We start from the raw sequence: 26,995 nt of genomic DNA on the forward strand, positions 1-26,995 counted from the left end.
GGGTTTCCCTCTCTTTCTTTTTTAAAAAGGTCTTCAGGAGTGATGTGGTTCCCTCATGAAATACAATAAATTTTCATTCTACTACATGTGCGAATATTGTGTTGTAGCGACCTAGACTAGCCTAGTGTTACGCTTTTTACTGGAGAAGTGATAATTCTCATTAATTCGCGGTGCTCATCCATTTTATGTAGATGATTTTATTGCTTTTTAGTTTGTTACAATATTATTGCTATTATATTGATGAGGTTGGGAGTCCTATACGAATATTATCTATCCTTGGCCGCTTATTACAGTTCCTAGCCTACCTGACCAGGTCTAGGTTAGATTTTGGAAGTTAAGTTTTTTCTCTCTACCTTAGTTGGTTTTAGTTCTGGCGATCCTGACCAGACTATTAAATTAGTTTTGAAAGGTGATCCTTTACTAGAGAATTCTCTCTTGTCACAGAATGTAGATGCTAGACCCATCTTTCCTGACCAGGTCGATATATATTCGATTTTGGAGGGTTAGTTTAGGTTCTGAGTTCCCTCTTTCGCGACGTTCTATTAAGTGCCGTCCTAAGCCACCCGACCAGATCGGTATGTGTATCTGATTTTGGAGGGTTAGGCTGGTTTTGTAGATGGATTATTTTTTCGTCGGTACTTCCAATAATTCCTGTTTCAATATTTTAGTTAGTATAGCCTCGGCTAATTCCTCCTTTTGGGTGTCAGTTGGCCTGCCGTCTTCTGCCCCTTTAGTTGTAGGTTTTTCCATGGCTTCTCGGAAGGTGTTAACCACCTGACCGGTCGCTGTTGCCAGGCGATTACTATACCCTTCCCTCTCCGTGCTCTTCCCTTCCGGCCCGGACTTGTTCCGGTGGTGTTTTGTTAGCTCGCTGTTCTAGTAACCCGTACGGGGAACGGCAGCTGGAGTGTTGAGCACCATCCCGGGGGTTTTAGTCGGAGGAGGTTAAGGAGTTGTAGTTTAAGTATTTTTGTTAGTACCCCCTTGTTTGTATTTTACTAGTTACCCTTCCCCCTCCGTGCTCTTCCCTTCCAGCTGGTTTGTTTCCGATGGTGTTTCGTTAGCTCGCTGTTCTAGTAACCCTTCCAGGGAACGACAGCTGGAGTGTCGAGCTCTATTCCCTGGGGATTAGTCGGAGGAGGTCAAGGAATAGAGTTTTTGTACATTCAACTTCCCTGTCAGATATATACTTAGCTATAGATTCCGTCGTCCCCGACAGAAATTCAAATTTCGCGGCACACGCTACAGGTAGGTCAGGTGATCTACCCTCCCGCCACTGGGTGGCGGGACTAGGAACCCTTCCTGTTTTCTAATCAGATTTTCTCTGTCGCCGGTTCCGACAACACTGTTGTTGGTTCCTCCGGACCTGATTTTCGCTTTTCGTTCGCCTTTGATCTTCTGGACTGTCTTTTTGGTGAAGTACTGGATTGTTGGTTTGGCATACGCTATTGTGGACTGTTTTTTATTACGCTTTTGGATTTTTCTTACAATGTCAGACTCTTCTTATGTAATTAGAGTGTGTGTGAATGAGGGGTGTAACGTGAGGCTACCGAAAGGTTCGGTAGACCCTCACACTATATGTAAGAGGTGTAGGGAGAATGAGTGTTCTTTTACTAATCCTTGTAAGGAGCGTGAATGTCTGAGCGAGGAAGGATGGAGTGCTCTAACTTCCTACTTGAGGAAGTTAGAGAAGGATAGGATTAGGAAGGCTTCCTCTAGAAGCACCAGTAGGTCTCGATCTAACGAGCCAGTCGAGGATACGGTAGTTCCTATCCCTATTGTAGTTGTAGCATCCTCTCCTATGGTTTCAACTCCTTCGCCCTTCACCGAACCTGTGGATACGTCCGTGGAGATGGCTAACATTAAGGCCGCCTTAAGAAAGATGGAGCTTCAAATGCTTGCATGGGAAGGTAAGAGTGCAGTGTACAATGAGTGTAGTGTTCCCAGGCCTAGACCTCTTCCAAGCTCCCAGGCCCAGAGGAGAAGGAATGTCGAAAGCTGTACGGAGGTTGTGGAGAATCCCCACCGGTCAGGCGTCCCTTCGGCAGGATCTGTTGCTTTGTCCCAGACTGCCAGGGATCGCCGCTGTAAAGGCATCCTGAAACAGTGTTTTTCTTCATCTGATTCGGCTTCTCCCAGGCGCGGTTGGAGTTCGGCTGAGGAGTCGCGCCCCTTGAAGAGGAACTGGAAGGCTCCCAGCAGTATGTTGGACTCCAGCCCGGAGAGGTTTCCAGAGGAGTCTCCGGTAGACAGGAAGAGAGCCAGAAGAGCCCCTGTCAGCCCTGTGCCTAGTTTGGATCCTCCTTCGGCTTCTAGACCTTTTTCTCTGCCCTTGGAAGAGGATCAAGAGGGGAGTTTCAGAGTGATACACCAGTAGGGCTTCACTTTGAAATCCCCACTGGTGTTCCCACAGACCAAGTGTTAGCCTATCCTTCATTATGCCCTGGCAGTGAACTTTCCTCCTGCATGATGTAGGTCTGTTTTGGCATTTTTTTTTAAAAACAGGCCTGTCTCATCACAATTGAAGACCTGTTGTGGGAGGAATCCTTCAGCCTCAAGATACTCACCGAATTCTTTGGCAACATGTTACTCTGAGCTCACAGTCTTCCCATGCCGTACGACACTATGGTCACATCTATATCCCCCAGCTTCACTGTGTAGGAAGCACTGCTGATCAGTGTGGGCAGTCACTGCGTAGGAAGTACTGCTGATCAGTGTACACAATCACAAAACTTTGCTTTTTCAATCTTTGTGTATCTGTGTGAATCTTCTGGCAAAGTGGTCATGAAGCTCAAGTAAAGATAAAACTGCTCAATATGTTGGAGGGAAAAAGTTACATTGCAGTAGAGTGCCATTTTGATGTTAATGAAAATATGGTGCTGTACATTGAGAGGCCCAAATACAAAGGCTGTAAGTAGTACGCGCTTCTTCGGTACAGCAAAAACAATTTTGACAGCTCAGGATTGTGAAACTGTGTTGGTGTTCTTGATGAAGGACTGCCGCAAGAAGAACACGCCCCTCGACTCCAACTTCATTCGCAAGAAAGCGCAACAATTGCACCAACAGTTTTTGACTGCTATGGAAGGAGATGAAGAAGGGGAATTAGAATTCTTAGGATTCGACAAACCCATGCCATTAGAAGAAGAGGAGGGGGAAGATCCACAAGCAGGACAACCATCAGCTCCTCAGTTTTCAGGCCAGCAAGGGATGGTTCCACTGATTTCAAAAGCAGTTCCACCTAAAATTTGTTTATCTGCGTGGGGAAGCAGCTTCTGCAGACACTGAAGCAGCATTGAAATATCTGGAGACCTTCAAAAATATCATTGAGAAGGGGAGAAGGGCTACCATCCAGAACTGGTGGTCAGTATGGACAAGACTGGCCTGTTCTGGAAGAGATGCTGTCTTGGACACAGTTCATGAATGATGAAGCCAAAGCCTCTGGATTCAAAGCCCAGAAGGATAGCAGTACCCTCCTAATGTTTGGGCATATGGCTGGCTTCATGCTCAAAACCAGGCCTCATTTAGTACAAGGCTGCAGACCCCAGGGCCTTCAATAATAAGAACAAGGCTGTATTCTTGATGCATAACCACCCCCTCAAGGCCTGGATCACCCAAGTCCATACAGTGCTGGTTCCATCAGAGCTTCATCCCTCACGTTAGGCAATACCTGAGTGATTTGGGCTTGGAGTTCAAGGTATTGCTGATTATGGTTAATGATGGTGGGCACCCTCTCGATCTTTATTACAAGGGAGTCCAGCTTGAGTTCCTTCCTGCCAAAATCACCTCTCTCCTCCCCAGCCCCATGGACCAGGGCGTGATCCGTGCCTTCAAGGCACTCTACACCCAGAGTTTCTTATATACTTACCAAGTAATTACAGAATCAGGGCCTGCCCTCCTCCCCTCAGATGGACATAAGGATTTCTGCTAAGTCATTTCCGGTAGTACTCCAGTTAGCGGGCAGGTCATGTCACCTACACTAAACAATCTAAGTGCTACCACAATATTTTAAACAAAAGACTGCCATGAGTTAGAAACTAAAGCTATGTAATTATTTGTTAAGTATATATGAAACAATTTTATTATGAAAAGATCATTTTTCCTAATTTCCAAGTCACATTGTACATTTGATAATATCCAGTAACTGAGGTAGCAGAATGTTTAATTCTTTCACTAACAGCTAACTGATCTTGTCCCTTTGCCATTGTCACACATTATTTTGACGAATTTGATAGTTCCTTTCGACACTGGCCATATTGCCCTGGTGTAACTACTTTTGCAGCTTTTCCTTTCAATCAACTATCAGCAGTGTTATCAGTATCCTATCATTTACATTCGGACACCACACACACCACCTACATTTTTCTGCTTTCCTCATTACAGATTCACCATAGTGGAAAAGCATTGCCCATCAGTCCTGTCTTGCCTCAACCCATTCACCCTACTAATCTTCAGTCTCCAAATCTTAACTTTTGATATCAATAATTTTTTCACCACTTAATATCTCTACCTTATACAATTGTTCTTTCTAGAGGTTTTACCAGCTGTATGTTCCTCTCCATTTAAAAGCTTTTGTTATCTCCTACCCTGCCAATCCATGAATACAATTTACTTCTCCCTTAACTGCTTGATGCTTACTTTCAACCTTTTTACCACTGCAGTAGTCTCAGAATTACATATAAATAAAATTAAAGATGGCTGTTCTTTGAAACCAGCCTTATCCTGGTTGATGCTAAAAATATGTGAAATTAATGATGTTATGCTATGGAATATTGATTGTCATACAATTATTATTCAAGTAGTACTATGAGCTTTACAAAATTATTTTCTTTCATACAGCATTCGGGATCGAGAGAAAGCATTACATGCCAAGTGTAAGGAAGACATTGGGCTAGACTTCCTGGAAAAAAATGATGCCATAACACCAGATATGATGATAGATTGTTTAGAAAGACTATTAACTTCCTCCCACCGTCTAAATGTGCTGCTGTCAGGTGCAAGACTGTGGGTAACTACTTATTATACAGTGATGATTGATGGGGAAGTTTGTATTCCTTGGAACTGGGACTAGCATATAATTTCCAGTCTGGCATTTATTTCTTTTGATTATTTTCAGTTAAATATATTTAATCTCTAGTCAGTTCTTCGGAAAAACTCCTACGTGCCATTGATACAAGATTTGATAACATAATCAGATGCACAATATTTTATATTGTAAGTTTACACAGTTGGAACTCAGATGATTTAAATTTTAACCTTTGGTATGAAAATATGTATACCTTAGCCTAAAAAAAGATATTACAGAGGGCATTTCAAAGTCTTCAGATTCATGTGTAATAGAGAAAACATATTACAGTAGAATTTGAATAGACTGACTTAAAGAGGTCACAGTCTAGTTCAGGTCATACTGTACTGGACAAAAAGGTACTAGTTTAATTTTTATGGATAGTAAAAGGTATTACAGCAATACACATCTAGTTAATAAACTTCATGCTAGGATTTTTTCCCAACTCGCAAACAAAATAATTTTTTGGTGTTTCCTGCCATTTTAAGCGCAAGGCCAATAATGAGTCCTTTGGCAGCAGTACACTAGTCAACTTCTTCAAACAGTATTTCTCCTAACAGAATTTTTTTTTTTATTTTGAGTTTTATTAAATTACAGTATAGTACAGAATTTATGACTAATTGCATAAAAAGATTTTATAATTGTTGGTGTTAGATAGACCTCAGTAACTCGGACAGACTAGAGACCTAGATAGCACAGTATTAACTTCTGAATTATTATCCAAATCTGCCTGATTGCTCATGGTGGTCCAGCATAGAATTAGGGCTCAGCATAATTCAAATGTGAACCATTGGTATTTTATAAATTCTTTGCCGAAAAGATTTTATCTTATTTTTATAAATATTTAAATCTGTATATCTAAAATTTTTCCTTTCCTATTTGTAACCAAGCGATATTATTATAAAAAAAGAATTATAACTATTTGTTGTAAAAATGTAATCTTTCAATTTACTATCATTTGAGATGTCTGTAGTTCCTGCACATATGATTAGTATTTAGAATTTTTTTTACTCTGTTATAAATTAGGACCATCATTTAACAGACAAGGGGGAAGGGGGTGGTCTTCTTGGTCAGTAAAACAAAGTATGTTAAAAGCTTAATGCCTATCGAGGCCCCAAACGTGACTCTTCATGGTGCCAGATCTAAGAATTTGTTATTTACACTCACCAAAAGACATTTCTTCAAACTCCTGGCTTAATAGGGGATACCTCAAATTAGTGAAGAAATCCAAATCAAACTTGTGCTCTACCAAATCTTATTCTTATTCATTCTTATGCTAACCTTCCCAATTCAAGAAATGTATATATGCTAACTTTCATAGTTCAAGAACTGGATCTGTTGGCTGAACAATTATATGAAAATTAACCTCAAAGTTAAGCACAGGTATATTTGCATAAAGAACTACTTATATGATAACTAGGTTATACACTTATATTTTAATCATTATATAAAATTAAACATTTTTAATCAATTTGTATTTTTCATCACTACAAACCTGTCTGTCTTTACATAAGGGGGAAAATCTCTAAATGCTAACTGGATCTAGTTAATAATAGAACAAAGTTGGTGATGGCCAATGGGGAGAGAGTAGGCAGAGTCTGACCTCTCTTTCCCCTTGTGCGATGTGACATGCCAGTTAACTTCCAGCCAAGGTAATTATATGAGGGGTGGCATGAGGTGGGTCATTTACGTAAAGACCCTAGGTTTGTAGTCATGAAAAATACAAATTGATGAATATTTTTTTATTTGGTCCTTACACAGAGGAGACTCACTTTTGGTAGAAGGATAGACTAAGCTTCAGAACTGACTGAAGTTTGGCGCACTTCCTGGTCAATTGTTAGAGCATACGAATCAGCCATATGCCTCTGATCTGGTATAAAAGAAAGATTACTCAACAGCCAGACATTCAGGCTTTGACACAATGGAGAGGAAAACCACTACAGTGTCTAGGGAGCAGGAAAAGAACCTGTAACTGCCAGAACCAAAAGAATTAGGTAGCTACCAACTTGTTCTATTGTCAATTCCTCTCTCCCCTTGTAAGAGTGACAGTAGGACTAGCTTCTATTTCTAGAATTTGTATTGTATAGGAACAATCATAATGGAAAACAGAATGGTTGCTCACTCACCTGTATCAAGCCAGTTCCAGCAAATGATGGCTTACATCTCTCCCTGCCTGCTGGAAGAAGAGAAGAAGAAAGGGAAAGGAAGAAGGCCAGTCACCCCCATTCACTCTCACTATTTTAACCAACATCTTAGGCAAAATACAACCAATCCCACTAGGGGCACCGTATGGGCTACACAAGTTGCTGAATAGCCACCACTGGATCCAAGGAAAGTGTCTAAGGATCTATGGGCCATATTCCAAAGGTTGAAGGAGGTGAAGGTCGTTTGACATACTCATTTACGTACCAGTCTCCAGTACCTTATGAGTTGAATACAGAATTTAGCCCAAAGGCCAAGCACTGGGACCTATGAGGTCATTCAGCACTGAAATGGAAACTGACAGTAAAAAGTTTGAAAGGTGTAACAGGCGGAAAACTTCGCAGTTGCACTATGAATCAAGTGTTAGGAGAGATTGGAAAGATGAAGAGAATATAAAAGGAGATACAGTAAAAGGAACAAAAGTGGTTGCAGCTAGGGGCCGAAGGCATGCTGCAAAGAACCTTATGTAATGCCTACAGTGTACTGCATGAGGTCCACTGATGGCACTACCCCCCTTTGGAGTCCAGCACCTTATGACCCAACAGGTTCTTTTTGAAAACGATGGAAAGGCCAAAGCCCCTAACATCACAAACTCTTGCATGCATGTCTGATTACTTCACATAGCCAAAAGGAGAGGTTATACTTGGACATTTTTTTCTTGTTCTGGCCCATGCTAACAGAAAGTCTCTGACACTCAGGCCTGGGATGTCAAGTCTTTATTAGGTAGCTTTGCAAAGCCCTAACAGGATCATTAGCAAAAAGTCTGTCATGGAGGGGATCGAGAAGGGCATGGAGCCATTATCGAGCATTGAGGGATTTTGAGTCTTAGCTATGAATTCTGGGTCATATTCGAAGGTTACTGACCCCCAACCCCTGAAATGTTTAACACTATAAGAGAGACCATGCAATTCTCTTACTCTCTTTAAGAGAGGCCATGCAATTCTTGTGCTCTCTTTAAGAGAGGCTATGCAATTCTCCTGCTCTCTTAAAGAGAGGCCGTGCAATTCTCCTGCTATCTTTAAGAGAGGCCATGCAATTCTCTTACTCTCTTTAAGAGAGGACATGCAATTCTCCTGCTCTCTTTAAGAGAGGCCATGTAATTCTCCTACTCTCTTTGATGAGGCTAAGGCCATCAAGAAGACCATCTTTTGAGTCAAATTTCTATCTGATGAACCTCATAGGGTTCATATGGTGAATGAGTGAAGCTGCTAAGGACTAGTGTCAAATACCGATAAGAAGGTTTTTACTCTCTTAGGGGACAAGATTGCTTGAAACTCTTGAGGGGCATAGAGAATTCCCATGAGGAGAAAAGGTCTACCACTTTTCAAATTTAGAACTAGCCGTGGAATAGCCCTGTAACCCTTAATGGCTGACACAGAAGGTGACTTCTCCCTACTGAAGAAAATGAGGAATTCAGCTGCTTTTGGAATAGATGTTCTGACCAGAGAGAAATCCTGCTGATTGCACCAATCACAGTACATGGCTGAAGAAGATTTCCTGAGATAATCAGACATCTCTGTTGCTGCTCTGAGAGAAAAGTATCTCACTCACAGGAGATCCTGGATAGTGTCCAGCCACGAAGAGATAGGGATCCTACCAGGCTCTGGAGGAGGAGAACTTCTGAAGGACCTGGATCAGTAACCTGAGAGGGAAGCAACTTTACCCTCATAATTGGAGCCCTCTCATCCTTGCAATGAACTCGAACAGGCGAAGGAGACAAACTAGCATGAGAATTCTGATGAGAGGAATGTCTATCATGAACTGGAACACGTCCACGTACGTGAAAGGGGGAGACACATCCGTGCTGGGAAGATGGCAAAATACCTCTCTCACTCTCAGAAGAACCAACAAAATACAAATTAATTTAAAATTTGTCATTTTGTGAAGTTGAAGGGAGATTAGTCCCACTCTGTTGACATGCCACCACCATGATATTTTTGGACATTAGAACCATGGAGTGCCCTGCCACCCTCTCCTGGAACTCTCAAAGGGCTGAGAAAGCTGCCTTTACCTCCAGGACAGTGCTGTGAAGTTCTTTCTCTTGTTGATCCCACACACCTGAGGAGGTCAGGATGTCTTCCAAGTGTTCTCCCCAACCCTCTTTCAAGACATCTGAGAACTGAAGGAACTCAGGAGGGGGAGTGTGAAGGGGCACTCCTATGGTCAGGTTCCTGTCATCCAGCCACCATTGTAAGTCCTTTCTCACTTCCTTTGAGAAAGTAATCTGGAGGAAGGGAGAATCCTTTGATGGGAACCAAAACTCTTTCAACGTCCATTGAGATCGAAGATGGAGGTGTCTGTGAGGAACGAGTTCTCCAGGGACAAGATGTGACCTAGAACAATCTGCCACTGATGTGCTGGTATTTTTGTATGAAAAGGAAGGATTGTATAATAATCTTGAATTTATAGATTCGTGGCTCTCATGGAAAGACCCTTGCCGCTGTCTTTTCCATTAGCAAGCCCAGCTAGAGATCTTTTGCTGGGAGTAAGGTTTGACTACTCCATATTTATCACTATCCCTAAGCTGTGACAAATTTGGAGTATATGGTCTCTGTCTTGGATGAACTTTACTTGAGAACTTGCCAAGAACAGCCAGTTGTCGAGGTATCACCAAGATGCGTATCCCATGTGAATGAGCCCAGACTGAAAGTAAGGTGAATACTTTTGTGAACATCTGTGGGGTAGAGAGGCCAAAGCAAAGCACCTTGAATTGATACACTCTCTCTCCCAGAATGAAGTGAAGGAACTTGCGAGATGATTGGTGGATTGGGATATGGAAATATGCATCCTTCAGGTCTTATCATCAGCATGAAGTCATAATTTGTGATGGCTGCTAGAACTGTGTGAGGTATTTCCATCTTGAGCAGAGCCTTCCTGATGATAAGTTTCAGGGAAGTCAGGTCTATGACCGACCAATCTCCCTATGCTTTTGCATAAGAAATACTCAATCCTTCACAACCCCTATGGCTCCTTTTCCATAATTTTCTTCACTTTCTGGAGAGCCAGATCCTATAGCGAGCCCTGAATGTATGTTCTGAGATGAAAGAGACAACTGGAGAGAGGAGGAGGAAACTATAAGGGAAGTAGATATCCCACCTGCAGAATATCTACTACTCAGGTTTCCACTCTGTGCTGCTGCCGAGTTGCTCAATGCTTGCCAGGCAACCCCCATCAATGGCAGTGAGTGGGGAGGGCGGCTCACTCTAGTGTTTTCCTCCTTTGGCCCTGCCTCTGCCTCCTCTCCCAGGTTTGGAAGAACGGTTGAATTGAATTGAACATAAAATTTAGGCCAAAGGCCAAGCATTGGGTCCTATGAGGTCATTCAGTGCTGAAATGGCAACTGACAGTAAAAGGTTTGAAAGGTGTAACAGGAGGAAAAACTTGCAGTTGCACTCAGAATCAATTGTTAGGAGAGGGTGGAAAGTAAGATGGAAGAAAGAGAATGTGAATGGACAGAGGTATAGTAAAAGGAATGAAAGGTGGTACAGCTATGGGCCGAAGGTATGCTGCAAAGATTCTTAATGCCTACAGGGCCCCCATGGGCTTTGTTTGGAAGAATGGCATGAAAGGGACACTGCTGAATTATTTTCTTTGCAGATGTACTTTTGAGGCCCAGTCATGGTTTGAGATCTCTTAGGTGGAGAATAAGAGTCAGCCTAAGGTCTAGGTCTGGCTACATTGGCGCATGAAGGGCCAGAAGAATTATTCACAGCTTGGTGGCCTAGATGGCCAATGTTGTCCACTCTACGTTTGTTGACTGCCGCCTCAACCTGTTCCGTATGAAAAAGTGAAGAAGAATGGTTCCATTTCTCAGTGCCAAGGTAGAATAAAAGGCCAACAAATCTGGAGATATTGGAAAGGGCAGCATCTCTTCTTTTCAATAGCAAATTGGCCCACATATTTGCTGTTAGGTGATCCACATACAAGATGGTCTTTCCACCAGCCTGCAGTAGTCTAGGGAAGGTGGCATACTCCTCAGTGTTGGTAGCCATGACTTCTAAAGAAATCTTACCAAGTGTCCTCTGCCTTGATTTGATCTAAAAGATCCAGGCCTAGATGAACCAAGTCCAGATCTACTTGTCTTGATCGTAAAACAACGTTAGTGGTTGCATAAAAATGTCTTATTACATAGAAGAGGAGGGAGTATCTTAAATGACCTGCCCGGGCGTAGAGAATTGTCCCATCTGGAGATGAGAGAATTGACTTGGTTGAGGACACTGTCGACAAGATAGGAACATTGTAAGCCCAAAGATGCTTTCGTCTCTCCCTTGTGGGTCCAAAAACCCGAAAGAAAATTTGAAGTGGTAGCTGCAGTCTCCGCGGGTAGTTCATTGTATCCACGATTGGGTTCCACTACTTATGCATATGTTGGGAACATTCTTGATAATCTGCATCGAGAAGGAGAGGTCCTTCTGCTTCCTTTGCTTGAGAAACTCAGTCACGCACATTGACCAAAATAGCAGAATCACTTGCACCCTTATTGATTACTGGAGCATAGGAGTGATCGGGGCCCAGGACTTTCTTGGGGATATATTGTTTGACCGAAGAAGCAGTGACCCTGTCTTGATTGTAATCCTGTCTGCAACAACAAGAGCATGGACAACAACAAGAGCATGGACTATAAGTTTTTGTTTGTTTGTGTGGTGTTTTTGTGTTGCATGAAACCAGTGGTGCATGAAACCAGTGGTTATTCAGCAACAGAGCCTATTAGATGATGGCTGTGGTCAAGTCAGCACCAGTAAGGGACTCTCATTATAAAGAGAATTCACAGCCACATGAGCAAGACCATGGGTTATATGGAGAGTACAGTCAACCCCCAACATTTGCAGGGGATGCATACCACAACTCCCTGCAAACACCTAAAATCTGCAAAAGCTTGAAACCCCTCTAAATATGCTTACAACTACCTAATTTGATGGTTGAAATATTAAAAAAAAAAGCCTCTAAACATGCTTATACCCGAGTATTTTAATAGTTTTATAACGAAAAATGTTTTTAGTCTTGAATATCATATGAAAATACAGTATGTAATTAGAGAATATTTCTCTATGAAAAAATACTGCAAATAGGCAAATTTTCTGCAAATAATGGGCATATACATTCCACATAAAAATCTGCGAATAGGCGAGTGCAAATCCAGAACTGTGAATAGGCGAAGGTCAACTGTACTGTACGTAGTTATGGCAGCACGAGTGAGAATGAGGGCTTCTTGTCTTATTCTATCATATTCAGATTATTATTACCTTAATTGGGAAGATGTAGCACATATAAAAATGTGGGTCAGTGACATTTAGTAGGGTCTTAAATCTCCTGATTCCATAGCTATAGGCAAATTAGGATTCACCAGCAATGCTGCTTCTTGAATCTCACATCCCACAACCCATTGTTTTACTCCTTTTTCGCTCCACTTCTCCCAAAACTGAAGGAGCCTGGCACCTACTGGGGTATGGAAGACATTGGATTCACTTTCTAGAGGCGGACTTAGACAAGGACTTTTTAATAGCTCGAGGCAAGAGGTGGACATTAGACCTTGATCTTGAAAAGGATCTTTGGCTATTTCCATGAAAGGGATAAGGCTGGAACAGGGATGAGACTTAGAAGTAACTGCTAGTGTCCTTAGAGTGCCTAGAAGATTTCGCTAGCAGATTATGAGTAGATTTCTTCTGTAAATCAGAAGAAATCTAGTTAATCGCTACTGATGAAACAGTCTCCAAAAAGGGGAGAGAAGAGAAGTGCAGACCTCTGAATTAATGTGACTCCTTTTGAGGTGTATGAGCACCATAACTCCCTCTTCTTCAAAATTCCCATAGCATAGAGGAAGACTAATTCTCGAAACACATCTCTGATACCTTTGTCTGCACAAGAGGACACTGAAGAGATCCGATGATAATTCCGCAGGTAAGGAGGAGAATTCTTGAGCCTTTCATACAAGGGTGCCCACTGTCCAGTCCAAGAAACTATTTTGAAGACTTTAAATACATTCTTCATCAAATGTTGAGTTTGGCCGAGGAAAAGGCCGACCTAGGGGCACAGTGGAGGAGGCAGCCACACCCAAGGAAGGAGCATCTTTGGTCACATAACATAATACCTCCTCTTTAAAAGTTGGTAAGGAGGATAATTTAAGTTAGACTTCCCTTGTTTTCTCTTTTTTGAAGGAATCAACAGGTAAGCTACTCATTTGGAAGATGGAGTCACAGGCGAGAAAAAAAAAAAGGAAAACTCCGTAGCAGAAATTGTAGCAGAGTTGCATACGCTGAGGAAGGGAAGTCTCCTTCAAATCCCTATCCCCTTCCTCTTCAACTGAAGACGCTGGCAAAAGAGACAAGTCTAACAGGAGTAGCGTTAGAAGGCTTCTTAAAAAAACCCAAAAACACTAAGATATCCAGGCGTTGCTGGATGGGAGCAAGAGACGGATCCAAAATCGCAGAAGTATAGCTTGCTGCAAGGGAGCTGGTGCCACAAACTCCAACCTTGTTGCCAAGAGCTTGGCAGAAATCTCACAAACATCTGTATGAGCAGATGCAAATGGATGCTGAGAAGCTACTGAATGCTTGGGAGCAACTGGGAACTCTGCAGCCACTGGTGGCTTGGGAGCAAATGGAAGCTCGGCAGTCACTGAAAGTTTTGGAACCTGCAGGCGCTCAGTCACTAACGGCTGATCAGGAGCCAACGGAAGCTCATCCACTAATGTGCACACTAGTGCTAAAGAGCACTTATAATGGTCTCAATTTGCCACTATTGGGCCACTGGTACCTCTGCTCAGGGCTGGAAGCTTCCAAACTAGAGGAATGGTGGTGCACATCCTGGAAGACTTCTTTCCATTGGCTGCCTGTCGCCATCTGGGCTGAGTACCTGGGGGCAGACCCCACTGACCTCCCCCAGGCTTCCAATATAGCTTCTCCCAGGTTTAGGAGAGTATGCTGAGGACTGTTGCCTAGGAGAATCGGTGGGTCAAGGAGCCAGCTCCTCCACTAACACTTCACCTTCACTAATCACACTTACTCTCCATAAAGGCTTAAACAGAAGCCCCTATTTGAGCCACTGTGTTCACTAGCATGTCGAAGTTGTGATTGAACTTAAGTTCAAGGCAATGGCATTGGGTTTGGGATTATGGGAGCCGAGTAAAGGATCAGGTGGTATAGAGGCAGGAGCAGTAATGGGAGACAAAGCAGAAACAGATACGACAGGTAAATCTACATTATATTTAGCAGAATCCAGACTAGCTAAACGTTTGTCATTCCTAGCTGTCGCCTTTCTCTTTCTGTCTTTCTCTTACTTACTTAAATGAGAAGTTAAACCCTCCATTTCTCATGTTCCCAATCAATATATTCATCACAAGTTAAAACTGAAAGACATATAATTGACCCCTGCAGGTTGTAAATTTAGCATGAGATTCATATTTTGCTGATGTCTACCTCATATTGCAGGCTTCACTGCAATAATGAACATTAATCGAATGTGTCAACATACATAGTGATAAGTCAAAAAGCAAAGTCAAATCAAGTAATCACAATCAGGTTATGAAAAGTTATTTTCAGTAAAAAACCCAAATATCCAAGATGCCTGAAGGCTACCGAAAGCAAAATAATTTAGCCATAAACCCATAAACCAGTAAAGAAAGAATTCCAAATTCCGCTGCTGCTTGCAACCGTCGTTGTAAGCTGGCAGAAACGAATTGGAGTTCTTTCTCAGTTGTTCTTCTTTTTTTCCGAAAGTAGGCAGGGCTAATTACCTACACCAAAACACAAGAATCACTACTGTGAATTTCAAACTCAAACTTTAGCTGCCAATACTAGAAACTGATAGCTACACAGTAATTACTTGGCAAGTTATTTATATAAAACAATGCGCAAGTTGACTGGGAAAGGGAAAGGAAAAAAAAATTGTTTTTAAGAAAGTAGCCATGTGGTTGATGCTGGAAAAGTCTTGGTGATAGGTGAACTCTACTATGTACTACTTATTGTAACAGTGTCAGAAGAAGGGGCCAAATTGCATTACAAGAGCAAAAGGGGAAGAGGGGAGTCGAGAGCTGTGGTGATATATGGCATAATCTAAGCAGTAGAGCATTTCTGTTACCTTGGGAACATTGAGAGTGAAGGAAAAGTTTTAAGAGCAGCAAGAAAGAGTAGCTACAGCATGGCTAAAATGGAGTGTGTTCAGCTACTGGTGAATAGTCATCCAAGGGTGAAGACTTACGTTGTGTATATAAGGCCTGTACTCTGCACCTCACAACAGAAAAATAGACATAAACAAGGAAAAAATATGATCACAGAATGTTAAGATTAATGGTTGGAGTATAGTGGCATCCTATTACAGATCGGGAAATGGTGGAGAAATGTGGTATCAAGAGGCTGCAAGAAGACTGATCACTCAAAGATTGTGATACGATGGTCTGGACATGGGGTAAGAAGAGATGAGGCACAATTGGTCACAAAAGCATATATATATGCTTAAACCTGATAGAGTTCAGGCAGAAAGAGCACAGGCCAAAGTATTGAAGAAAAGTAATTTTATATTTAACTCTATAAAAGGACAACATTTATGATGATGACTTTGCCCATCCCAGTAGATCACATTTCCTAAATAACTTGTGTATTTTGTGGTACAATTAACAAATGAGATGACAAGCCCAGTTCTTACTAATTGTATTTGCTGTTTATACAGCATCATCATGCTTATCATTCTCACAGTAGTACACAGATTGATGCTTCTGATAGCAAGCCTTCCTTGGAACTGTCCATATTTCGTGGCTGATTATAATTTTTGCTTTGCTTACTGAACATCATTCAGTTTATTTCTTCACTTCAAAGCAACCCCATAACCTAGCTACATTCCAACCACTATTCATTTTGTTTAAAATTTTTAGTATCACCAACCAACACCTGTGCATGGCTGTAGGCACATAAAGCATAACACTGGATGATTAAATATTTATAATTAAGAGGAGCCCATAGAACCTTTTGCCTCAAGAGACAAAGTAACATTCAGGGAAACAACTATAGAGCTGATGCTATCATGGTGGACAACAGGCAATATAAGTATTGTATAGTAATGTGGGGGCATGCTGGGTCATGGTATGCCCTAATTTATCTGACACCAAGTTCAGCTGAGCATTCAAGTCCTGCTTCCATTATTTTCTTGCCCTTTAAACAAATTGTCCATAAATATTTGAAACGGCCAAATATGTGCACTGTGAACATCTCATTATGTGGGCCAATCTGGTAATTTCCAAAATCTTTAATTGAAGGGAGTTTTGAGGTTCTGCTTTTGTCTTCCATACACTCATTTTGTTTTGTTGAATTTATTCCCACATTCATCAGTTTCATTCACACGGTAACTTTATCATTCGTTATCATCCATAATTTGCTACCGTATTTTTTCATCATTCGTTATCATCCATAATTTGCTACCGTATTTTTTCATCCAAAATCCATAATTGAGGTCTTTTATTAAATATTTTCCAAAATTTTCAACTTTCATTCACACTAACTTTTTTCACTCTAAATTATCCATTATTCTGCTCTCTCATTTATTCAACTTTTTAAAATTATTCATTATCATTATTCTGCTGTTTCATTTATTCATCCAATCTTTTGATCTTTTGTAACTTTCCTTTCCCCTTTCCCTGTCTTTCTCCTGTTCCAGTGTTATCACTTGGTGTCTGTTCCTTCTCACTCATGCTTAAGACATATATCTTCGCACAGTGTGATAAAGTAAATTTATTTGCATGAAATGGAAGGATGTAAGAGTCCTTTAAACGGTGATGATAGAGAGACTTTAATTAATTTTTACACCCGTTTCTCACATGTAAACTTTTCCAAATGCTGTAAAATTTAAATCTTTATCATCATAATTTCTTTGTATTCAAAGTTATTTCATCCCTTTTTTTTTTTTTGTTCATTCAACCTTTTCATGAATTATTTTACCATGTCCAACATAACCTTGTGTTTTGTGCCCTTTTTCATGGGAATGTTTATCAGGTTTTCTCAACTTTCCCTCAGTTTTTAGGCTGAGAAGCAAGGGGGTGGATAGTTGGTGGTTGGAAGGAGCAACTTAGAAGAGGTTTTCCCACCATTGCTTTTTCCTTTTGTTTTTACTGCATTATTATAACTGGTAATGGTAACATACATTATTAATATGTAAATCACAATAATACAGTTGTCAATATATTATTCCATCTTTTAGTTCTTGTATTGAATGTGTTTGGGGTGTGTACAAAATAATGATTAATACCTCTTTTTCTACAGCTCAGTTTCGAGTGCTCTTTCATTTCTTTACTCGTTACAATTTCATTTATTTAGCAAAATGAAATATATAAGACAAAAGAAAAACTTGTCTCTTGTATCAACTGTGTTAGTGGTTGTGCAATTCATGATGTAATATTCTCTCCAAGTGCTTTAGCTAGTGTGTAATTCATGACATATAATACTCTCTCCATTACCATTCATTTATGTAGCAGCATGGAAAATAATTTAGAGGTTAATGTAAATATCATAATTATAAATCCAGAGTCTTCCTTCAAAGCTGGCATTAAACAACCTTTTAACATTCTAAGGGCACTGGCCATTGCTTATTGGATTACAGTTCATTTGGAATAGATTTATACTTTGGGGTCTTCCCTCACCTGCTCTTATTTGAATATTGTCATCCTTGTGAAATAGTGGGTACGCAGTCAGTTTTGTTACCAACAAAATAATTGTGGATATAGGCTGATGGGGTGAATAAGTGGTAATCACTTGAAACCTACCTCCAGTTTTCATATGGTTATGTGAGATTAACAATTTTTCCTATCAGGATTAATCATGATAGAATGCATCCTAATTGTATAAGCAGGGATTGATATATATTGTATTTATGTATAGTAGTTACTGTGTGCAATAGATTATTTTTGTAAGTGTTGCTGATAATATATATGTAAAGGATAATCAAATAAAAATTTAAAAATCTAGTCTATACTAATTACATAAAAAAAATTCTTGGCATTTAAACCCTACAACGTAAGTCTCACATTCATTACCACTGTCATGAATGGCAATAATCACAAAGAAATATATCCCCTTCAAAATTATTTCACAAGGTTAAAATTCACTTGAAGTTAGGTGTAGCTGCTGTATTAATTATCCTGACGTAGGGGATTAAAAATTAAATTAAGTTACCATTGGAATGCAAGAACCTGAATCTAACTGGAAAGATTGAACAATAACAAAGACCAGCTAGCTTTGCAGCTAAGCCCTGCCTACTGATTACGTCAGACCATTCCTTGAAGCTAATTTGTTGGAAATAGTTTTGAAAAGTTGGTTAATCTGTGGTTCTTTTCATCTTCATTTAATTTGAAATGGTTGTTTTACTAAACTATAAATACATTGTGCTGATTATCAAAATGAAACCTTATATTATCCCGAAATAAAATCATAATACACGAGAGCCAACGTAGAGGAGTCCATGGGGAGGTGGGAGAGTGATGGGACTCAGGAGGGGGGCATGAGCCTCCAAGAAATGTGACAGTCCATCCAAGGAGGGTGAACCCCATAGCCCAAGTGACACTCAGACTGCCACCATCTTGGATGACTCCGAACCTGCAAGAAGGGAATTAGATGGAGCAGCCTCCTCCCTCTCCAGAAGATAATTGGAACCCGAGGAAGAGAGGGCTACATTAAACTTATCGTCCTGTGGCACTCCCGATGCTTCCATCGACGAATCAATGGAAGAAAAGGAAGGTGACACAGGAACACTAGAACTAGCCACAGGAAGAGCAATCGAGAGAGAAAGGGAGCAGCTAAAACATCCAGACGAGGTGAAGAAAACCCCTCTCAAGAAGGAAGGTTGAAACTACAATGTCCCTCTTCCTATAAAACACTGCGACTTAGGCCGGGAACAAGATTCCGGGCAGGGGTTCGTTACAGTACAAAAGTTTGCCCTGCACCTACTGCAAGTCATATGTGGATCCGTAGCCGACGATGCCAAAAATCTTGAGCACAGAAAACCTTGAATGCCCGAGCACATGCGAAGACTCGGAGGAAGCCAAATAAACTAAAACAATCACACCAAACACACTAAAAAAAAGAACATGGGCACAAAACAACCGGCTTAGAAGGAGAACAAAGCATAAGCATCTACTCCCTAAGGCAGTTAAGGAAAGACTGAAGTGTCATGGGGTCCAATGTGCAGTCTCTGACCAGCTATCACCTTGTATCTCACAGATTCCTTGCTCTACAATCTTTGATTGTTTTAACTGGTTACCAGCTGGTACTTGGTAAGTAATCCTATTGTCAAGATCAGAGGTTTGTTCTGCATATGAAAAAAAAATCACTATTTGAGTTTTTTTCATGAAAAACAATATAAAAATGCAGTTTACATAGTTTTCAATATGACCAAAGCATTGAAAATAAGGTTTTCTTAGGGTTTTGGATGATTTTTGATGGTGTTCCGGCTTACGACAGAACTCCCGTCGTAAACCAGAGATTGCCTGTAAATGGAAGAGAAGGAAAAGGCATGATCTTAACACCATATGCAGCAAAATGCATTGACTAACTGACCAAAGAGCAGTCAGTAGAAGATTGCTGTTTGGAAGATTTAAATTAAAATAGTGTGCTATGTACAGCAATACCCCGAACTTACACGAGGTTAGGTTCCAGACTCCTCGCGCAAAGGGAAGTTTCACATACCTTTGGCATGATCTCTTAAAAATACTAATAAATGCTTACCTCTGGAGTTTGAACACTAAATATGACCCTAATCATACTCCTTAAATATTAAGATAACTTTTAAATGAAAGTGAGGTTACTGTAATTTCATTTAAAAGTTAGCTTCATCATTACCCATGAAAAAAAAAATGGTTGTTAAAAATATAGGAGTGGGTATATATGTACAACATAGTTCTCTCTTCTTTCCCCATATTTCTTTAAAATACTATCACATATTTTGCACTTCCAGTTACATTATTATTATTACTGTATTATCATTATTATATAATTATTATTTAAAAATATTAATAAACATAGTACATACTACATGTACCATAAAAATTCTTTATTCTCAGTAAGAGAGAGAGAATGAGATAAATTATTATCTTTATCATTTAATGTTATTAATTTACACATAAAAGCTTGAAAACTTATAAATGACATAAAAAAAAATGAGCAACCACCTTTGCAGGGTTTCTCCAGGATTCGAAAAATGACAAATTTTCTAAGACAATTTGTATTTTTCATAGCTACAAACCTGAGGTCTTAACGATAGAATAATTTCTAGCGTCTAGCTGGATCCGGTAAAGAAGTAGATGAAAGCAAGGATTCTTGTTGTATCCAGCTTCTTCAGGGAAGATAGCACTCCCAGAAGAACCTGCCACTGATGAGCTAGCTGATGTGACTTTGAGAGGAAGTTGTGCGCCACAGCCCGCAACTTCTCCAATCTCTGATCCGACGGGAAAACTCTCGCCACTGTCATATCGATGACCATGCCCAGGTAGAGAATCCTTTGAGTGGGTACGAGGTTCAACTTTTCCTGGTTGACTAAAATGCCCAGGTCCAGGAAGAACTGAAGAAGACTACCCCTGTCTTGTAGCAGCTTTTCCCTGGAAACTGCCAAGACCAACCAATCGTCGAGGTACCTCTGCAAACGGATCCCCTGAGCATGGGCCCAACTTGACACGAGAGAGAAGAACCTTGTGAACACCTGAGGGGCTGTGGTCAACCCGAAGCACAAGACTTTGAACTCAAAAATCTTGTCCACCAGAGAGAAGCGAAGAAACTTCCTGGACGTGGGATGAACAAGGATTTGGAAGTATGCGTCCTTCAAGTCTATCGGCAGCATGAAGTCGCCTTCCCTCACGGTTGCCATTACCGAGCACGGGGTCTCCATCTTGAACTGTGTCTTTCTGATGAAGCGATTCAAGGTGGATAAGTCGATCACAGGCCTCCACCCTCCCGATGCCTTGGGCACCAAGAAGATGTGACTGTAAAACCCCGGGGACGGACGCACTACTTCCGCTATCGCATCCTTGTCCAGCATCTTCTGCACCTCCTCCTCAAGAGCCAAATAAGAAAACGCCTTGCCCCCGGATTGCAAAAGACTGGCAAGCGAGGCGGCACTCACCAACCCATCAGGGGACCTGTCAGAAGCTATCTTGGCAATCACCACAGACTAGAGATCCAGCCAAGAAACCGTCTGCAACATGGAGGCCGCCATAGATTCCAAGGCTAAGGCGTCTTGCGGAGATAAGGATGGAGCCACTGACCTCACCTGTTCCAAAGTCAAACCCAGCTTCAGGCGAATGACGTCTGGGTTAATGTGGCTTGACAACAAAAATGCAGAGCTTGTAGCATAGTACTTCCTATGTCTTGTGAGAGGTGGGGGTAGGAGTTTGGTAGAGCCTCTAGAGCGAAGTGAACCATCCCGGTCAGAAACAGAGGCGTTAACCTTCTGCAAGACCGACTGAACGTGCCCTGACAACGGCAGCTGGAGAGACAATTTGGGGTCCTGAGCAGCTCCCACCAAGGCTTCCAAGCAAGAAGGAGTGTAGGACGACCGATCCTGAGTCCTACTTTCCAAATTGTTGAACCAACGAATGAGATCAACAACCTCCGAAAAGGAAGACAGAAACTCCTGCGTGTCCCCTTCTTCCTGCTCTGGCACCGGTGACCGACGACGAGAAGGATGTGTAGCCTCCTCTAACGCGTTTTCTTCACCAAAAATCTCAGAAGGGTTAGTAGGCAAACAGTCTGAAATCTCTACTAGCCTATCTGGGCTGGGTCCAAGCATCGGCCTCCGAGACGGACCCACTGAAACATTGGGCACATCACTTACCTCAACAGGTGACTCCAGTACGTGAGATGGGGGGAAACTCGAGCACTCGAGATTGACGGAGAATTCCTTATACTAGTGGAAGACTTGGAAGCAAGCAAACACTCCAGCTGCACCACCTCCGTGCTCACAGGTCTTTACGGCGACGAATAGGCCTGGGAGAAGAAGGGGCACTACCATCACGTCCACGGACGGGGTGGGGGGGTGGGGTGGTTGCACGTATGAGGTTCGGCGGCGAAGCAACCCTGCAGAACACACATCACTAACACTGCCCGAAACCACAGCACTTTCGGGAACACGTCCGTGCTGTTCCTCCCTCGGCTGCAAAGGAAGGGCAAGGTCCTTAGCCTTCCAATGCCTAACACGCCCACGAGGCGTAGAGGGGGAAGAGGGAGAGGGAGACAGCACCAGCTTCTTATGCGCACTCTTCTCGAAAGGCGGGGATGAAGCAACGCGTTTCCTACCAATCCTCCCAACCGATAAGGCAGCCAACTTCACATCTAAAACAGAGTCCAGCCTCTGAAGCACCGCCTGGCATATGAGCTCGGACTGATGTGCCAGAGAAGGCTCCAAAGACAAGGAAGGGAGATGTTTCGAACTGGGCGGCAGAGATGACGTCACGTCTGAGAGAGGCGGCTCGGAGGCGACTGGAAGATACGTCATCGATGAGTGACGTCACGACCTCCCCTCTGAGCGAGGGGGAAAGAGATGCCACTGGCGGAGGAATACACAAAGATGGGCCCCGTGACGACAACAACGGGGCTGACGCCGCAGCATCACTCCAAGACAAGGCGGTAGCAGCCGGCGGAGCAATACAAGATGGCCAACTGCTCCCTCCCGTGGAGACGAGGCCTGGAGGGGGGGGGGGGGGGGGGGGGGATGGCCTGGCTGGACTGGGGGTGCGAGCCTCCTCAAAATGCGCTAGCAACCCCAAGCGTCTTCCAAATCGCCGCCATTTTAGACGCCTCCGACTCTGGAAGAGAAGAGAATGATGAAAAAACCTCGCCCTTATCGGGAACGGAAAAAACTCCCGAAGAAGAGTGGGTTACATTACAAATAATACCCTGGCGACCTACCCAATATATTTCCAATCGACTAATCAATTTGGCAAGAAAAGGAAGGAGCAAAGGCAGGGGGCAAAACGATACTATGGGGTTGACTACTGCAGAAGACGAAACATCGGGAATAGGAGTAAAGCCCTCCCAAGAAGGAAGAGTGGAGACTCTCCGACGTTCCCTCTTACCATAAAACTTCCTCCACTGCTCCAAAGGCCATGCCCGGCATTCCGTACAAGGATTCGTAATCGGTACCTACTGCAAGTGATGTGAGGGTCCATTGCTGACGAAGCCAAGAAACGAGAACACGAAAATCCAAGAATCCCGGGGCACCAATGCTGATGTCGAGGAGCCGAAGAAGCCATAATATTAGGCAAAAACACACACAAACACACAAAAGGAACAAAACGGGCAAAAACCGGGAAAAGGCCAAGAGCAAAAAACCCGCTCTCGTCCCAAGGAGGTAAAGAAAAGACTGGCGTAGATGTTCGGCATTTGACCACTCTTCATCCGATCTACGCATGCGTTGCCAGATACCACAAGATTCCTTACTTTCATCTCTTTTTTTACTGGATCCAACTAGGCGCTAGAAGTTATCCTATTGTTAAGACCGAGGGTTTGTTCGCAGTATGAACAACTTAGTAGCCCAAGCCTTACATCCTTCGCTACAATAGTGAAGGCTAGAAGCACTTGGCTCAGACATAACTAAATGAAAAGGGCTATTCTGAAGTAACGAAAGAAAATCAGCAAAAGTGGATTGAGTCCGCTAGCTAACGTCATTACTCATTATCAAGTAGACCCGTGCAGTAGGTGGGGCCTGTCACCTACATTCTGCAACGGAAGTGCTAACAAGATATTTTTTAATTTAGGGTTTGCTGCACGAGGCTAAAGTTACATATAGCTAAGTACTAATTACTTGGTAAGTTACATATAATGAGACTTGTTTTTTCATACCAACACCATCTGTCACAACTGACTTTAATTTAGCATTGAATTTCCCAGACACCTAAGTTCAGAAGTCTTTATGGCAGAGGAGAAATAGCTAAAACTCACTGACTGTATTGGTATGCACACTTTTGACCCATCAGTTGGAGGAAAATTGTTAACCGAGATCATTGGGATTGGGGATACTTTATTATGATTGATGGGTTTGTATGAAAAACTTGTTTTTACTTATAGAACTTCATTATTTTTAGGACAAACCATTCAATCATAATTATCTGGCTATTAAGGTGGGAGGGTGAGAAAAGTACAACTGAGGAAAAATTAGAAGGTATGATCCCCATCTAAAGCAGTTTCAATGGGTCTAGAGGACTAATTAGGAGCAGGATAGGCCAGGAAACACAACAGGTAATCTCGTGAGGCACAGCAAAAAACAAGAAGCAAACCCTAAGTATGGTGGTAATAGATTGTACAGTATGCAGCAAAACTCGAGTGACCCGATTTCAGTGATTTTCGTTCAAAAAGTGACTAACTGGCAACTCTTACCCTTCTTCACATTTTCTAATGACACTGAATTGCAACGGCGAAACATTTTGGAACTTCGCTCATAAAAAGATACAGTTCATTTAGCATGGTTTTTATAGTATAATGTTTATATATTTTTTATCAAAATATAGCTAGGTCATTAGAAAAAAACATTAACACCTTAGTTTTTAATCATGGTAAATATGAAAAGACGTTAAATATTAAACGAATTTTTACTAATGTGTTAGCCATCATAGTAAATTTATTTAATGTAATAAGAACGTAACGGAGATGTAGTTGTGGGCGTGGCCTAACATGACGTCAACTGTGGTCATTTGCCAAACATGGTTGGAGCAACCCGACAGCGACCGGAACGTCACCCCCACCCCCAACAAGGAGAGCTATAGTTGAGCTGCATCTCGCCAGATTTTCAAAAAAAAGACATAGCTAATCGTCTTAATATCAACAAGACAACTGTGTATAAGATGGCTAAAACGATACAACGACGGAGAAGGATTGAAAAGCCACCCTAGATCTGGGAGACCCCGCTGCACAACCGCAGAAGAAGACGAAGTGTTAATTAACTTTATAACCAAACACCCCCGTTTTTCGTCATCATTTTTCAGTGAAACGAGAAACAAATATACAAACATCAGTTGACACTGTAAGACGTCGGTTTTCGAGAAGCTGGTCTTCTATGTAGGAAAAAAAACCTGCGCTCCACAAGCCTCTACTTACACAGACGCATATGGACCATCGTCTCGGGTTTGCGCTCGAATATCTGTCCAAGAGCGAGCAGTTTTGGGAAACTGTTATATTTTGTGACGAGAAGACTTTTTGCCAACGACCAACCAAAGGGAAGACTGCATCTGCTTGGCGTCCACGGAAAAAACCAGGTAATGAACATTTACTTATTTGCCTTATATTTTTACGTGGTAGCCTAGGTGTGATATACTTTGTATTATAGGCCTAGTCTGTATATATGCTAAAGCTTTAATGAATAGTAATTCCTCTTACACTGGTTTTTAAACCTGCTGACAAATATCTTTAATGGAAGTTACGATGTTAATCAGGGAGGGAGAATAAGCAAGAGAAGTATAAATTAATCTGACCTAGGGTGGGAGTTGGGAATTGTCATTACTGAGGAAGCAGTTTAAATATCTATAAAATCCCGCCTCCGCTTCGACCGCCTGCGCTTCGAAGTGTTGCTTGGCGGGAAACCAGTCGCAGAGGAAGTTCGTGCTAGCTTTCCTTCGAGTCTCGTGAATGTTTGAATACACATTGCACTGACTTAAAAGTCGTTTAAGGTTACTATGCTATGGACAACTTTCCTTATGCCTCTTTTCCGAATTCATAATATATACTATTAGGCCTACAACCAAAGATTTCTTTTAATTATTTCACTGTAAAACTAAGTCTGGCAGAAAATACACTGACGTAGCTGTTTCTAATATTTCAAATAAGTTTTGGTTAAATGCATATTAAAGAACTGTATATATATATATATATATATATAGTATATATATATATACATAGTTTTATAGAATAACCTTATAGTGTTTTTTCTTAACAATGCACTTCAAAGTCTTAAAAGTTAAAAGTTCGGTGTTATAGCAATATTACTGAAAGTATGGCTTAATAAGCGCCAGTTCGTTTTTTTCTAATCCATAAGATCTATTGATGAGAGGAAGAACTGCAGTTAAAACAGTTTCTTTTATATTTAAAAGTAAGCCCACTGTCATTGTTTCTCTCCGAATATCTGTAAATTTATATTTTCTCTAAATCCTTCTCTCTATTTTTTTCAGATTTGAGGATAAATATGTAGAACAACCAAATCGACGAAGTGGGAGGATAACCGCTGGCCTTTGGGGTGGATGGCGTCTTGCGGACCAGGTGCTTTAGTGCCAATCCATGAGGCGATTAAATGGCAGGCAGTATGTTGACATTCTTGACGAGGTGCTGATTCCATCTGTTAGGATGCTACTGATTCGCCGAACCGTTGCCCATATTCTTGGCAATGGACAACTCCTCTGTTTCATAATAGCATGCCAGTAAGAAAGTGGTTACAGCAGCATCCAGAAGTTATTTTCGGATCGACTGGCCTGCAAATCTCCGGATCTCAATCCCATTGAAAATTTTATGGGCCATTATGACAAAGGAATGGGATGGCTCCGTTCTGAACAGTAAACAAGCCATCATAAGCCATTGCTTGTCAGTGTGGGAGTCAATGCGTGGGGAAAATATTTGCAGTAGACTGGTTTGACAGTATTCCTAGACGGCTTAATTCGTAAATAGACAACCTAGGCTCACATACTAAATTATTAATTAACCCTCTCTCTCTCTCTCTCTGTATGTATGTATGTATAGTGTAGCTATATATGTAGACGTGTTTTAAAAGACGAGGTTG

The 26,995-nt window shown here is 41.6% G+C and overlaps 2 protein-coding genes across 4 annotated transcripts in view; one reads left to right on the forward strand and one right to left on the reverse strand.

Moving 5' to 3' along the window:
• The window catches only part of LOC135198570 (T-cell activation inhibitor, mitochondrial-like), a 207,546-nt gene extending 194,689 nt beyond the window's left edge, over nt 1-12,857 (forward strand). For all 3 annotated transcript variants that reach the window (XM_064226286.1, XM_064226285.1, XM_064226283.1), the window contains exon 9: nt 4,837-12,857. In XM_064226286.1, the coding sequence (XP_064082356.1) occupies nt 4,837-5,068 (232 nt within the window). In that variant the 3' untranslated portion in view covers nt 5,069-12,857. The remainder of the gene's footprint in view (nt 1-4,836) is intronic.
• The window catches only part of LOC135198571 (protein Star-like), an 80,354-nt gene that overhangs the window by 8,369 nt on the left and 44,990 nt on the right, over nt 1-26,995 (reverse strand). The window lies entirely within an intron of this gene.

The sequence above is a fragment of the Macrobrachium nipponense genome, chromosome 22, assembly GCF_015104395.2.
Source record: "Macrobrachium nipponense isolate FS-2020 chromosome 22, ASM1510439v2, whole genome shotgun sequence".
Classification (NCBI taxonomy): Eukaryota; Metazoa; Arthropoda; class Malacostraca; order Decapoda; family Palaemonidae; genus Macrobrachium; species Macrobrachium nipponense.